This window comes from Pavona decussata, unplaced genomic scaffold (assembly GCF_977016875.1).
Source record: "Pavona decussata unplaced genomic scaffold, jaPavDecu1.1 SCAFFOLD_198, whole genome shotgun sequence".
Taxonomy (NCBI): Eukaryota; Metazoa; Cnidaria; class Anthozoa; order Scleractinia; family Agariciidae; genus Pavona; species Pavona decussata.
The window spans coordinates 100,001-115,000 of record NW_028145606.1 but is presented as its reverse complement, the minus strand read 5'-3'; the positions used below and the strand labels follow the sequence as shown (position 1 = coordinate 115,000).

The 15,000-nt window shown below is 37.9% G+C and overlaps 1 protein-coding gene across 2 annotated transcripts in view; it reads left to right on the top strand.

Annotated features, from left to right (window-relative positions):
• Window positions 1-15,000, top strand: part of LOC146461400 (piwi-like protein 1) — a 32,502-nt gene that overhangs the window by 14,329 nt on the left and 3,173 nt on the right. For both annotated transcript variants that reach the window (XM_085086905.1, XM_085086906.1), the window contains exons 9-17: window positions 27-69; window positions 1,433-1,504; window positions 2,212-2,399; window positions 5,616-5,767; window positions 7,569-7,693; window positions 9,635-9,738; window positions 12,915-12,985; window positions 13,691-13,844; window positions 14,370-14,498. In XM_085086905.1, the coding sequence (XP_084943031.1) occupies window positions 27-69; window positions 1,433-1,504; window positions 2,212-2,399; window positions 5,616-5,767; window positions 7,569-7,693; window positions 9,635-9,738; window positions 12,915-12,985; window positions 13,691-13,844; window positions 14,370-14,498 (1,038 nt within the window). The remainder of the gene's footprint in view (window positions 1-26; window positions 70-1,432; window positions 1,505-2,211; window positions 2,400-5,615; window positions 5,768-7,568; window positions 7,694-9,634; window positions 9,739-12,914; window positions 12,986-13,690; window positions 13,845-14,369; window positions 14,499-15,000) is intronic.

Below are 15,000 nucleotides of genomic sequence, written 5' to 3'. Positions count from 1 at the left end.
AAAATTGAGATATGCCATCTTTACAGTAATCAGGAATCAAGCAGAGAATTATCTGGCTGGAATCTGGAGGTAAAGATATTTTATTCTCTACTATATCACGACAGTAATTAGTGTACTGATTACGGGAAATTCCAATGAGATAATTTTGTTCAAAATGGAAATAGCATTTTTTATTTTAAGAAACTTGTAACTTGAAATGTTTGTTCTCTTCATTCCAAGTCTTGAATTATAGTTTACCACAAAATTTTCACTGAAAGGACATTTTCAGGACTGGTTAAAAATTAAAAAAGTTGTATGGTGCCCATAATTTTTGTAAAGGCCGATTTAGAAGGTACAATTTTTGCTTACGACTGTCACATGCGATTCATAGAGCACGCGCTGCTCACGTCATGCAAAAAATCGTACACAACTCCCGTCATTCAACATTGCCTAAACCTATGATTGTCGTAGGATTTTAAAACATGTTTTAAAATCGTACGACATTTTTTGTGACATACAGGGCAGTCGTAAGCAAGTTGTAGGTTTGATTGACACGAAATAATTCTTGTCGTAGGCCTGTTGTAAGCTTGTCACATGCGACAAAGTCGTACCGTGTAAATCACCCTTAAAACAGCATGGGTATTTCTTGTAAAAAATTGTAGGTACCATACCACCTTTTAACGGGTCTCTACCTTTTTTTGCCTATCATGTGAATGGTGTTTGAGTCTGCTTGGTTTCATTCGATGATGTGATGAGATAAATTGTGTTTATACACAGAGATGTGGATGATAGAACTTGTCACCAAAAAGCTTTGCCTTAATTTTTGTAATTTATCAGTGAACATTACATTTTAACATTTATGAGTGTTATTTTCCCCGTGCATACCTATCAAAAGGCTGTGGCTGCTGCCAGCCTTACTACCCTAGAGGATAGAAGATCTCCTATATGTGTTAATTACGTAGAAAAGTAAAAAACGCCCGGAGTAACCTCAAGCTTTTCTTTTACCCAGAGTAGAACCAATAGCCCCTAATTGTGATTTAAGATCCAGGAGTAAGTTTAGAAGTTTCTTGTATGGAGACCGGCAGAGGTGTAGAACAAAGCGTTCACAGCAGTTTATTGCACTCAAATTTTAACTCTACATTGATTTACCTCATCATTATATTTTATTCACTTGTTATTTTCATTGTGATTATGTTTTATATATTATTATTACATACATACATAGTTTCTATATTTTAGTTTGTATTGTAACTCTGTGATTTAGCCTTACAGGCTGCAATGAGTTGTTAATAAACAATTATTATTTATTTATTTGTTTGTTTTTGACTCAAAATTTCAGCTAATTTTGCACTAGTATACTCACTAGTTAAGGAATTCGCCTAGCACGTTGAACCAGAGTAGTCACTTTTCTTTTTGCCAGCAGTTACTAATTCTTGTGCATTTAATATTGCAGTTTGAGAAGGAAACCCTTTCCTTACAAGGAAGAGTTCTACCAACAGAGAAAATTTACCAGAAGGGCAAATCGGTAATCTTTCTTGTATTATATGTAGCAGTACTGCATCTATGAACAGTGCAAGGTTCTCACTCTATGGGGATTTGAATCCTTTTTTTTCCCTGTGCCTTAAAAGGTTTCTTGGTGGTCATTAAAAGAGTAATCATGAATCTAGATAATCATCGTTGGTCATAAGTTTTTGTTAGCTTCTTTTATGTTTATTCTCACAAGGCACTATGGTGTTTGATCATGTTGGAACCGCTGCCACATAAAAATATTTCCATTGAATTATCTTTCCCCAGTAAATGACAGTAAAACAAAATCCAAGAATTGAATTTCCTGTCCAGAATACCAGGGGAAGGAAAACTCCAAGTTGTTGCTTGTCACAAGTGCCAGCCATGCCCAACTAGGCTAAAAGTTGCTGCTATTGTTTTTGTTGTTGTTGCCTGCATTAACACCCTCTGCAAACAGTCACCTGTGAGTTTTGTTACAACCAGGACAGGAACAGCAAACAACAGCAATGGGGCCCCTATTTTTAGGCTGGTCACTTACCCTTGGAATTTTTCTTACTAAACAGCAGCACTTGTTCTGGTGCCTTAACAGCCAGGTTTAATGGAAGCTAAGCTGCTCTTTAAATCACTAGCAGCAGACTGTAAAGAATTGCCCAAGTTTTTGCCATCAAATCACAAATGACACCTTTTTGTAAGGTATACCTTTTGGTTTTTCTTTCCATAATGTAGTACAGCTATGATCCAAAGACTGCTGATTGGTCCCGAGAGATGAGAGGCAATCCCCTGCACAGCACAGTCAATCTCAGCCAGTGGGCTCTTATCTATTCACAAAGAGACAGTGCAAATGCCAAGGACTTTGAACAGACTTTGGGCAAAGTTTGTGGCCCCATGGGAATCAAAGTTTCAAATTCTCAAGAGTAAGTGGTCTTTTGTGGTGGAGCCAAGAAAACTGTATTTTTTTGTAGAATGGTTATTGTGTAGGGGAAAGAAAACCCATCCCATATGAGAAGAAACCAGAAGCTTAAATGGTTACTTTTTTGTGGTCTGATCTTGCACCTGGCTGGTTATACATGTTTGTAACTACACATAGGTTTTTTTATTTATTACAAATTGCTTTCGTGTAAAGCTGAAAAATTATGCAGCTAGTTTGGTCCTCATTGGGTTAAGGTTACTTATAGGGAAGGAAGGTCGAATTTTTCTCAAATAAATTTTTTTAGATAATTGTTGAAACAAGAAAGGGATGCAAAGTTTCGTGAAAACAGCCGTTAGAAATCTTAAAAAGAACGCGAGCTATCTGAAAAACAAAGTTTTGTAGGAAAAGCGGTGAGTGAGTGAAGGTGTCATAATCCAATTTATGCGGGACTGTGTTGAGATATCACGCGGCAAAATTTACCGACGATCTCAAATTACCGGCAAATTTGCATATTTTTGTCTACCGGTATGTAAAATTTTACTGTGAAACAGCGTTCCATTTTGGTTTCAAGCATTGCGTAAAAGGTTGTTATGAAGAAAGCAAAAGTAGAAAAGTTGCCTTGGGTGACAGTTAAGTAAAAACCGGGCCCAAAGAAGGTCGAAAAATCATTTGAGGAAGCCAAAAAACTTCCGCTGGCGGAGAGCGCCAAGGGTTCTTGGTACAACCAGTCAGATTTTCTATAACTGCCTCGGCAGCAGAGAAATTCAAGGAGGAGAAATCAGATAGTGGAGAGTCGAACATCAGTTCGGAGTCCGAAATCGAAGATGCCGGTGACAATTCAGCCACTTTCGCCGTTGTTGACCGGCTGAAAATGAGCAGCGAACCTCAGCGCGCAGCCTCGTGTACTCATAGCGGTGAGAAGTGCGTGTCTCCTGTCAACTCCGCTGGGGCTGCCAGTTTCATGTTCTGCGTCTATCTGCGGTTTTCTTCTTTGTTTTGGTTTCGCCGGTGGCTTTCTCGCGCCAGACATAACTTTTCCCATAAAGAAATCGCTTTACAATATTACAGTAACACTAAATGCTTACAAAACTCCCCAGGGAATGCTTCTTTGTGTTTGATTGGCTGGCGGCGTGAGCGCGTTGGCAAGTATTTTCATGAGGTGCGAAAACTCGGAAAATGTTTCAAGGCCGAAAACACGGCTTTTGTTTTTGCGCGAATTCCCCATCTTCAAATGAATTAATAGGGTATGTAGATTTGCCAGACTTCAACGAAATTTGGCCAAAATGGTCATCAGATATTAATGCATCAAAGTGTGTCAGGCTTTTATGAAATCCAAAATATTTTATCGGTGACGTGTTAACATCTGACGCGACTACAAAAATTTCCCATTGTCCATCTTTAGGATGGGTTTTCTCACAAACCAATAGGAATAAAGAAAAAGCCTGACACACTTTGTTAGCCTATTATCTCCTGATTGATATTGTGCAGTCTGTTTGGTTGTGCACCTTTACGTGAGAGTGGGTAATTCAGTTAAGTACACGTCGCTACTATTGAGTTTGCAGGCCTCTGAGCGCTTATGTATCCAACAAAATAAAAAAAACATTGATATTTTCGCAAACTTCAATTTATAAGCTTTACAGTGATATATAGTTTTCCGTGGTTTTATCGAAAGCAGTGCGCATACGCTAGATTTCCCTGAAGGCACTCGCGAAACATGGCAGTAACCTTAAGCAGCTTAACACTTAATTACAGGGTCCGAAATTGTGCTTTCCTGGTCGCCAATGCGACTAAAAATTTTGCACTGGTGACCAGAATTTCACAACTAGTCGCCAGCGGGCGATTAACAATTTTATGCCACGATCATTATACAAACAATAACTTTGATTTTCAGCCAAATCGATAAAAATAAAATTCAAAGCCGCCCGCCAATTGGTCACTTACTTTTTACCTTTCCACTGCTTTTGAAGTATAAAACTGATTTTCCCGTTATTATAAATCTATCACAATGCTTCACAGCTCGAGCAGTGGGAAGCTTCGCTGCCTATTTTTTTGAACGAGAAATGCTGCACGGTTGTGGCCTGCTGCAAACAACATGGTGATCCATCGATCGTCTTGACAGAACGCGAAAGGAAATATTGTTTACAGTTTTGAACATAGAGCAAAGAACCAACCGGCAGTTTTCAATGGGATACATTTCTTCTCCAAAAGTTAGAGACAAGAGAAGGTATAAAGTTGACTTATAACATTTAGCAGTCTTATGAAACTGCGTATATAGCCGAAATTCGATTTGTTCGTCATGGTTTTTCAGTAGTAGGTGTATAAATCGCCATTGCAGCCCCAAACGCGTTCTCTTCGTTCTGATTCTTAAAAAAAAAATGGCGACCAGAATTTTCCATCTGGCAACCAAAAATTTTGGTTTGTGTTTCGCTGCGAAGGAAAAATTTTATTGACCTTTTTAGCTACTTTTAATTCTGCTTTTTGGTGACCACATTTTTCCATATGGCGACTGAAAAAAAATTTTAAGTCACCACTTGGCGCCTGCCTAAAAAAGTTAATTTCGGACCCTGTATTACCCATTGTCAACCAACGTCACCCAGGGTTTCCCAGGAATATCAATAAATTAAATGAGTGGTAATGAACAACACCCCTTTGGTCTAAAACAGTTACAATTTCTAATTAATATTGAATATGCTAATTAAAAATTTTCCAGAAAACAAACTTGATAGTGAAAATGTCGCTGAAATTTGGTCTTCTCCTCGCATGGGAAATTTGATCTGCTGGCAAGGACACATGTTACTTAGTTGTCACATTTCAGCCATTTTCTTAAATTTGATCTTTTATGTGTAGGACAAAAGCCTCCCTCTCTAGGCCCCTTGAAAACCTATAAATAAATGCGCAGAGAGTGGATTCCAATTGGTCAGTCTTTTCTAAAGACAATTAGAACATTGGGGACCAAAAAAGCCCTTCCAGGGGAGGCAGGTGCCAGCATGGTGGTGGTCAATGGGTTAAAAATCCTTGTAGGAGATTTGTTTCAAATCTTGGAATTGCCCTTAAAATTTGTATTTATTGAAGGGTTTTCTTCCCCCTTTCCACGTATGAAATAACTAATATAATTGCTGTGTTTGTGTCCACGCCAAAACAGGTAACCATGTTGACGCTAGGCTTTTTTTTCAAAGAAATGAGTCATTGTATTTATTTTAGAAATTTCATGTTTTCTCAGTGTTCGGCTCCCTGATGACCGCACAGAAAGCTATTTAAAGGCCATTAAACAGGAGTACAGTGATAACTTACAAATGGTTGTTACCATTTTAACAACAAATCGTAAGGACCGTTATGATGCCATCAAGAAGCTTTGTTGCTTGGAGAAGCCAGGTGAGAGATAAATTATCTTTGCTAACAAGTGCTTTGTTCTAGCACATCTTAAAATTTGTTCATTAACGTGGGAAATATCAACAGGTAATAATCAAAGATAAGGGAGTACATTCAATGACCTTGATCCCAGTCTCTCTCTCTCTCCTTTGCCAAGGTGGTGATGATGTTAGCTGCCCCTGCAAAATCTGGGGGCTGGGGGAGCCAGATATGCGTCCCAAGATCCATTCATTCGTTCGTTGATTGTCCCTTACAATCTCAACTCCAAACACAACTAGGAGTGTGTTCTTTCTGCGTTAACCATAACAATGTTACATTGTTTGGCTTGTGGGGTAGGGCTAACTTGATTGAACCCTGAAATTGATGGGGATTTTTGAAAATGTTAAGGTTCATGGTGCAGATTTAGTTTCATCTACAGTACCGTGCAAATGTAAGTTGACAGTCCCTCGAAACTCGAGCTTCGCGACTCGATCCTCGAAACTCGAAAGCTTCGAGTAGCGAGGCTCAAGTCGAGTGCATTGAGTTTCGAGGCAGGGAAACAAAGAACTTCTCGCGTGATTAGTTTTTCACACGTCTTATCCCAGGCCACAGTTCAGTTTTTTTTTTACAGGAACCAACTCCGCGAGACAGCCAACTGTGTTTGCGTTTTTGTTGGAGCGATGTGCGCACGTGTATGCTTGAGCTGGAAAGAGTTAGCTCTTCAAGCGTTTTCTTGGTTCCTTGCTGAAGACAACCTAAAGTTTTATACGTCCCTTTTAATCAAGGAAATGCTGTTTTTGAAGTTTTGATTCGAAAGATTAATGGACAATCAAGCATAATTATGTGCAGCGTACTACTTAGCGAGGCTAAAAGCGATCGCGCGTATTTCCATTTTCAGCTTGTGAAACAGCGGCCGAAAAAGTCGCAATCTTTTAGTTTCGCTTCCTTCACTGTTAAAACTGGGCTTAGTAAACAAGTAATCCAGTCATCTGTCAGGAGGACATGGTTACAATCAACAGTTGATAGAAAATGAAGAAAACGTGACATTGCCTTTTGAGATGATCTCGATAATATTTATGCAAATTTGTAATGCTACGCCACAAATGTAAACATTGGCGGCGGCTTTCAAAGTCTGCTCAGAGGCAAGCGAACAGCCACGTTGAAGTTTCCCCGGTTCCTTATCGAATCTACCGTAAATGTTGTGCGTTTTTACATAAGGAAATGCTTTTTTCGAAGTTTTCATTCGAAGGATTCAAATACAATCAAGTATAATCTTGCGCAGCGAAGATATTTCAGAAGCGATCGTGTTACATTCCGCGAAAAAGCCGCAATCTTGGAGTTTTAAGTTCGCTTCGTTGAGTTTGAAGTTTGATTAAAAAGAATTGGTGTAGCGTATGAGAAAATTTAAGTATGTTTTAATTTCACAACAACGACGAATGGATGTGTTTTAAATAATACGCGGAAGGAAGAAACGCGCCGAAACAGATTTATTGAACACTCACTGCCGCTGATTTGAATTACTTCAACTTTCGACCAAACTAAAAAAAAAAAAAACACGCAAGAGCCATGGGAAAATCGCTTTTGTTCTCTCTTATTGTTTGAGGTTCGAGAAATTAATCGTTTCCTTGAAAGCTGCCATCGAGATCCGCGAAAAATTCTTCGAGCGTCTCGATACTCGAAACTCGAGCCTCGAACCTCGATACTCGATTCTCGATAGCTTTGAGGATCGAGGATCGAGTTTCGAGTCGAGACTGTCAACTTACATTTGCACGGTACTGTATCTCTTGAGTTTATTTTCATTGCATTGTCTTGTCATTATTTTTAGTGCCCTCTCAGGTGATTGTGGGACGCACCATCAGTAAGAAACAGATGATGATGAGTGTCTGTACTAAAATTGCAATTCAACTTAATTGTAAACTTGGTGGTGAAGCCTGGGCAGTTGAGATACCAGTGAGTACAATGTTCTCTTCCATATTGTTTTGTGTAAAATACTGTTTGATTTTAAAGTGCCTATGAAGTAAAAAATGTCTTGTTCTAATATGATAGTTTATTATTTTCTGATTCTTAATATGTAGGTTTTTGGGGGTAAAACAATCACAACGCAAAATAAATTGAACCAAAAGTCTTAAATTTGGCGCCTAAAAGTGTCTCCATTTTGTGCGGGGCCAAAATGATGTATTACAAAGCTTTGATGTAGGAAATACTTCAGAAGTGAGAAGTAAACAACTCTTCGAGGCATTCGCTACGTCATCAGCATTGTCCTGAGCTAAGACTTATTCCCAGTCCACGGGACATAATTTAGTGAATTTTGAGGTTCTTTGGAGGGCAAAAAATGTCAGTTTTAGTTGATTTTGTCAAATTTCTTTTGTCATTTCGTAATAATGACACAACAAGCTTCAAAAATACAAAAATAACATTGTTAATTCATTGGCACTTTAAAAGCACAGCAAGCTTAGTTTTGGTAAGGGTCCCATTGGAGATTATTCTGAAGTTAGTTTACTTGTGAATTTCATGCCAGTTATCCTTTTTCAATTTAAGCTCACCTGTTTTTGTAAAACATTACAAAACAATTACAAGCATGTAATGACATCCTGGTTGCGTTTTTGTTGGATTTGGGAAGTTAATTGAAAACCTGAGGTCCTGTGAAACAACTTGTGGTTAAATGTTCACTCCCAAAAAGAAACAGGAAATCTAGTGATCCTGCAACTTTAAAAGGAACTTGTACTTGTGTTGTTGTTGTTTTTAAATTATTATTTATACAGAGGATTAACCCATTGCAGCCCACGTGTTTTCGACAAATAAAATTATTTCACAAATTAGCATATTGTTAATTAACCTAATGTGCAGTAAAAATAGACAACTTACTGGGTCAAAGAAACAGCACTCCTTTGGTCTAGAATAGCTAGAATTTCTAATTGTAATTGTAATTTCTAAAAGGTTAAAATTTCGATGAAATTTGATCCTCGCGCCACATGGCAGTAATTTGATCCGCTCTCAAGAAGACGTGTTTGTTTACGCAAGATTAGGCAGTCATCACGTTTCATCAATGAAAATAGAAAGAAAAACAGGCAATAAAGCTTTCCTTAATGAAAAATTTAGTCAAATAAGTCTTTGTATTGGTCTTGGAAGAAAACGCGTATAATTTTTGCCGTGAGGCGACCGACTCGCAAGGGATTTGAAGCAATTGCGAGTTAATTTTGAAGCGAATTTATCAACCTGTGCGGAGCACGTTTTTCAAAACTTCTGCAAAAACTGTTCAGAATACGAAGAATCGATCAATTAGAATAGTATTTCAGTACAAATTCACAATCAAACCTGTAATTCTTTGTGAGTTGTATTGCGAGAACACTCGAACATCACCAAGAAAGTCCATGACGAAAATATTGATTTGAGATGTCCGCCAGCTCGTCGCCTCGGTAAAACTACAAAATTTCTTCAAAGCATAATTTCTCTGCCGTTAATGCTTGGCTTTCCGTCGTTGAAACTGTCGTGTATTCCTTAAAAGTTCCTCTTTCGATTTACGGTTTCGAAAAGTTGTGTTTTGCTTCTGAAAACGCGAAATTGGCGTCTTGAATATTTAAGCCTGAAGCGCGTGGCCCGCCACGATAGCTGAAATCGGATATTTTTCGGACGACAAAAACCTTTTTGTGTCCAGACCCCCCTAAGACCTAAAAATATATGCGCAGTCGGTGCATTCTGATTGGTCAGTCTTTTCCAAAGACATTTAGAACAATGAAGGACAAAATTATCCCTTCTAGGGGAGGTAGAAACCCTTGCGTGTGTGTGCGAGGGTTTGCGGCTGGTTTTGGCCGTTAATGGATTAAGGGAAGGAAGTTTGCATTTTGAGCTAAGGACTTGCATCGCTAACGTTACATTGTGTGTCTGTTTCAGCTGAAAAAAACAATGGTTATTGGTATTGACTGCTATCATGACTCATCAACGAAAGGTCGCTCGGTTGGAGGCTTTGTAGCCAGCGTAAACCAGACATTTACAAAGTAAGCTTTATGTACTTATTTAATTAGTGGGAGAGCCTAATGGGAAAGGGTAAAATACATTACTGACCAAAAGAATAGGAGCACCTACATGCGCGTAAAATGTGCATTATATGCAAGTTTAAATTATACAAGCTATAACATTTACCTGTTTCAGCTGAAAAAAACTATGTTTATTGGCATTAACTGTTTTCATATCTCCTCAATCTGTGTGTAATTTGACCAGAGAGAAGTCACGTTGTCCACAACACTCAATTTGCGTGTATTTTTCACTTAGCAAAGTACATGAACGTGACAAAAGCTTTGGCATTGTAAGCATAAGGAAGGAAAGTTGGAATCTCCGAGTCTGTATTCAGCCTCCTTTGTGTTCATAGAATAAGGTTTTATCTTTGGATTATTTCCGTAAACAGTCTAAAAACCTGAAGCCATCATACCATACAAAGTGAAATTTTGCTTGTGCTGTCTCTCAGACATTTTTGGTAGTGGTTAGATAAACAGATAAACTTGAGGGAGCCTTGAACAACCTTTAATTTTTTTTTAATCTGTTTTATACCCAGTCTGTGTTTTACACCTCAGACCATTTTTCAAACTGAGATGTACTGAATGTAAAAAAGTTTATTTAAAGGGTATTTTTTGAATTTTCGAACCTGAAATAAAAAATTTCAAGTTACAAATACCATTGTCACGTGCCACGAGAATTGAAATGAAATTCACAATATAATGGTAGAGAAATATCTTCTTGCGAATCATGCACTTTTGTAGAAGCGGATTTATCATCATGCTTGCAGCTTTTTTATGTTGTTAGGAAGAAATAACTTGCACATCAAGCAGTACATGAAGTCAAAGCGAAACATTTACAGAAACAATGCCAGTAAGCTGTGCTAATTGAGCAGGGCATTCTAGAGACAAATATGCAAGGAAAATTGCAAACAAAAACAGTCAATAATAAACCCAACTTTAACCCATTACGCACCAGCCGTTTCCAGAGGTTTTTCAAAATTCAGCAAAATTGACAAAGTGGTTATTTCCTACCCCATGTGCAGTAAAAATACATAACTTACAGGGCAAAAAAAACAACACCCCTTTAGTCTAAGATAGTTAAAATTACTAATTATGGAATAAAATACACTAGTTGCCAATTCAAAATTTTCCAAACAACAAACTTAACCCTTTCCTGTCCGAGGGAAATGGCGAATTTTTCTAAATCGCTAACTATGAACTGGGAGACTACATGTGATATACCATTTAAAAGGTATTTTCTGGAGTGTGCTATAAATCACACCAACAGAGGTGGAGGAGGTCACATATTAGAGTGAGAAAAGTCCAAAACGAAAGATGAAAAACTTTGAAAATTTTCTTATTCGCTGTACATACTGGGTATCCCCCTAAACTATAGCTTAATGTACAGCTCTCAGTGTATTGCTTGTTGTAAGATATCAACTGGATCCTTAACGTACAAAGGTAAAAAAATCCAAAAGTTTGAGGGGTGGTATGATTTTATGCCTTCAATTTATAGATCTTTCAAAGATCTTTTGGTTGTGCAAATTTCACACAAATTGACCAAATACTGAGCTCATAATTGGGTCTTGTGCCATATGGCACTCTTGGTCGGGCAAGATTTCCAAAATTTCCAAAATTTTGATGAAATTTGATCCGCGCGTCACATGGATGAAATCAGATCCGTCTTGAGAGCATGTGTTTGTTTACGCAAGATTACACAGTTGTCACGTTTTCTCAATGAAAATAGAAAGAAAAACACACAGAAAGCTTTCCAAAATGAAAAATTTAGTCTTTGTTTACGCCTTAGAAAGAAATGCTTATAATTAAATATGCGAGACGAGCGACACGCAAGCGATTTGAAGGAACAACAACTCCAATTCGAAGCGAATTTATCGACCCGTGCAGGGCACGTTTTTCAAATATTTCGCAAAAACTGTTCAGAGTACAAAGAATCGGTCAATTAGAGTAGTATTTCAGTACAAATTCACAATCAAACCTGTAATTTTTTGGCTGTTGAATTCCCAGAAGTACTCTAAATTTTCTCAGAAAGTCCATGGCCTTAATAATGATTTGACCTGTCCGCTCGCTTGTCGCCTGGATAAAACAACAAATCGTACTCGAAGCGCAATTTCTTCACCGTTATTTCTTGGATTTTCGCGGTCGAAACTGTCGAGTATTCCTTAGCAGTTCTTCTTTCGATTTACGATGTCGAAAAGATGTGTTTTCCTTCAGAAAACGCGAAAATCGCCGACTAAAAATTTAGCCGTGTGGCCCACGAGGGAAAAAAAAAATTAAACTGGTTACCGCTTCTAAAGACAAAAAGCTTTTTTGTCTGGGCCCCCCTAAGACCTTAAAATATATGCGCAGTAAGCGGATTCTGATTGGCCAGTCCTTTCTGAAGGCAATGAAAACAATAGGGGACAAAAAATCTCTTCTAGGGAGGGGTAGGACCCGAACGCGGACCGAGCGCGAGGATGGCCAAAATCACGGCCCGTTTTGGCCGGCACGGTGCGTTATGGGTTAATGGAGACTTCACAAAAAATTGAAATGCAAAGCTGAAAATGTTACAATCCCTGATGTAGTGTGTATAGATTTCATTTAATGTAAACAGAACACATTTAGTTGACTTCATTTTATATCATGATTAGTTTAAAACGGTTTATAGTTGATTGCAAAGGTTTGATCAACAAGCTATGAATTTACAAAGTAAAATTTATTGTAATGCTTGTTTATGGCATTGATACATATATATATATAGTTTGAAGGCAAAACTAACAGTTGTGACCAGTAAAATTGTTTCAAATCATGTTGTGTGGGGCTGTCTGTGGCTCTAGCTATGAATTTACGAAGTGAAATTCATTGTAATGCTTTTTTTTTGGGGGGGGGGGGGGTATTGATACATGTATGTATAGTTTGAAGGCAAACTAACAACAGTTGTGACCAGTAAAATTGTTTCAAATCATGTTGTTTGGGGCTGTCTGTGGCTCTAGCTCCGCCCTTACTTCTTTTTCCGTCTCTGCTTGCGCTAATATGTACAACCCTAATACAGAAATTTTTCTCAGTAGCTTTGCTGTGCAAATTTAAATGATAATTAAAATTTTTGCTCTCAAGTAGCATCACATTCAATGTATTCTTATTTTTTTAAGTGCTGTGTTGATCACTGATATTGTCTTTGTTAGGTACTACTCAAAAGTGACCTTTCAGCACACAGGACAAGAGCTTATAGATCAATTGAAGCTTAACATGACAGGTAGCAATAACTGTTGAATTTGTTTCAGTTGAAAAACCTATTTAACAACTGCATTGCTAAGTGGAAGTTGGGTGTCTGCGATATCCAGCAGCTTCCATTATTGGCAGCCAGCTCCTTTTTGAAGTCTTTAGCCAAACACTTAAGAGGAAGTATCATGTGAATTCAATGTCATTTCAGAACCCAAAAAATGTTTGTCTGTTGCAGTGCAACGACCTCAACTGGGGCCACCGAAAAAATCGACACAAACTACCAAAGCCAGATTCCTTTGTTGGTAACGTGACCTGTGATTGGCTGATCAATGTTGGGTGGCCCTGGTTGGGTTTGTTGCACTGTAACAGAACCAAAAAATAATTGTCCATTTTTATAAATTATCACCCCAGTGCAATAAAACTGTTGATTAGTGCCTCTGGCCAAAGACAGAGTAGGTTGGAATGGATTGAAACTTGAAAATTGTTCAGCTAACGTTTTTCCGGTTCTCGCATTTTTGTTTCCAAAATGGGCTAGAACAGATCCCAAGTTGTTCCTTGAAAGAATTGAGTTGATCTCTTTCCTCTCTTTTTTCTAGAATTATTTTGTAGCTAAGTGAAGGTCTTATTTCAGCATTTTTAACAAGATCTCAAAAACCCAATGACACTTCCCCTATAACCCTCCCTATAACTGCATGATTATTATTAATTGAAACTAACTCATCTGTGTTTTCTGCAGCTGCTTTGAGGTACTACAATGAGGTGAATGGCGATTTGCCTGAAAGAATCCTGGTCTACCGTGATGGTGTTGGTGATGGACAATTGAAAGCTGTTGTAGAACATGAAGTACCACAGCTTAAATCATCTTTTGCTGAGGTTGGAAGCGACTATAAGTAAGTGAATATACTTAAATGGTTGACAGTTAATAACACTTGGATTCCTTGGTCTGTAGGGAAGCACTGAAATTTAATAACCGTGAACCTATTTGGGAAGTCCAGGCTTGACAAAAATTGCGTCGTGCCATTTTTTCATTTCAACCATTTCAAAATCTTGACAATGTATTGAAGACCATTCCGAACAAAACCAACATATGTTGAAAACCATTTAAAAATTTATGCCAATGAGATGACTGTATACTACACAAACTTAATTAAGGTAGTTTGTGTATTATTAAGTTGTCATGGTTTTGAAGTGAAGGTTTTGTTTACATTTTTATATGACTGCAGAAATTATGCCTCTGAGATTCAGTGGAGGTTTTGTTTGTGGCCTTCAATCCCTTCAGGAAACATTTCGTCAATGTTTTAATCCGGTACTTTGCACTTTGTTTGTAATAAAAAGCTATGATTATGGACAAGAATGTCTTTTTAATCACAAAACAAAGAGCATTTGATTAAAAATGTTGTTACTTTACTTTCCAGGCCCAAATTTTCTGTTATCATTGTAAAGAAGCGGATAAGTGCAAGACTTTTCCACAAAGGAGGTGATGGCAATCTTGCCAACCCTCCTCCAGGCACTGTTGTTGATACAGCAATCACACGGCCGCAATGGTATGAGTTTTGTTTCAATTTGATATGAGGTGTTGTGCTGCATTTTTGGGATGGGAGTATTTTAAATAGTCTATTTCTTTTGGAGAGAGAACAATCATGGAGACTAAGAATCTGCATCAGAACTTGGTGTAAACAAGACTACAAATAGTCTGTTTTATCCTGGCAGTGAGAAGTGAAGTGTATTTTTTGTTGTGTGAATTTTTTTGTTCCTAAATTTAACAACAAACAGAAACCATTTTTTTTATGGCTTTCAATTTGGTAACCCCTGAAAGGTTAATAGGATGTGCTTTCCTTTCAACCAAAAATTCATGAAATTCAGGGTAACCGAAATTATCCGGAATAAGATTTCTGTATTTTGGGTATACCTTGCGAGGTTGTCCTAATGTTCTGGAAAATCAGAAAACCACAAGATTCTGTTCTATTATTAAGGTCCTTCCTACTCAGGGTCCAGTTTCTCTGACTTAAGTCAGTTGTTATTCTGTTAACCCTTTCGCGCCCTTGG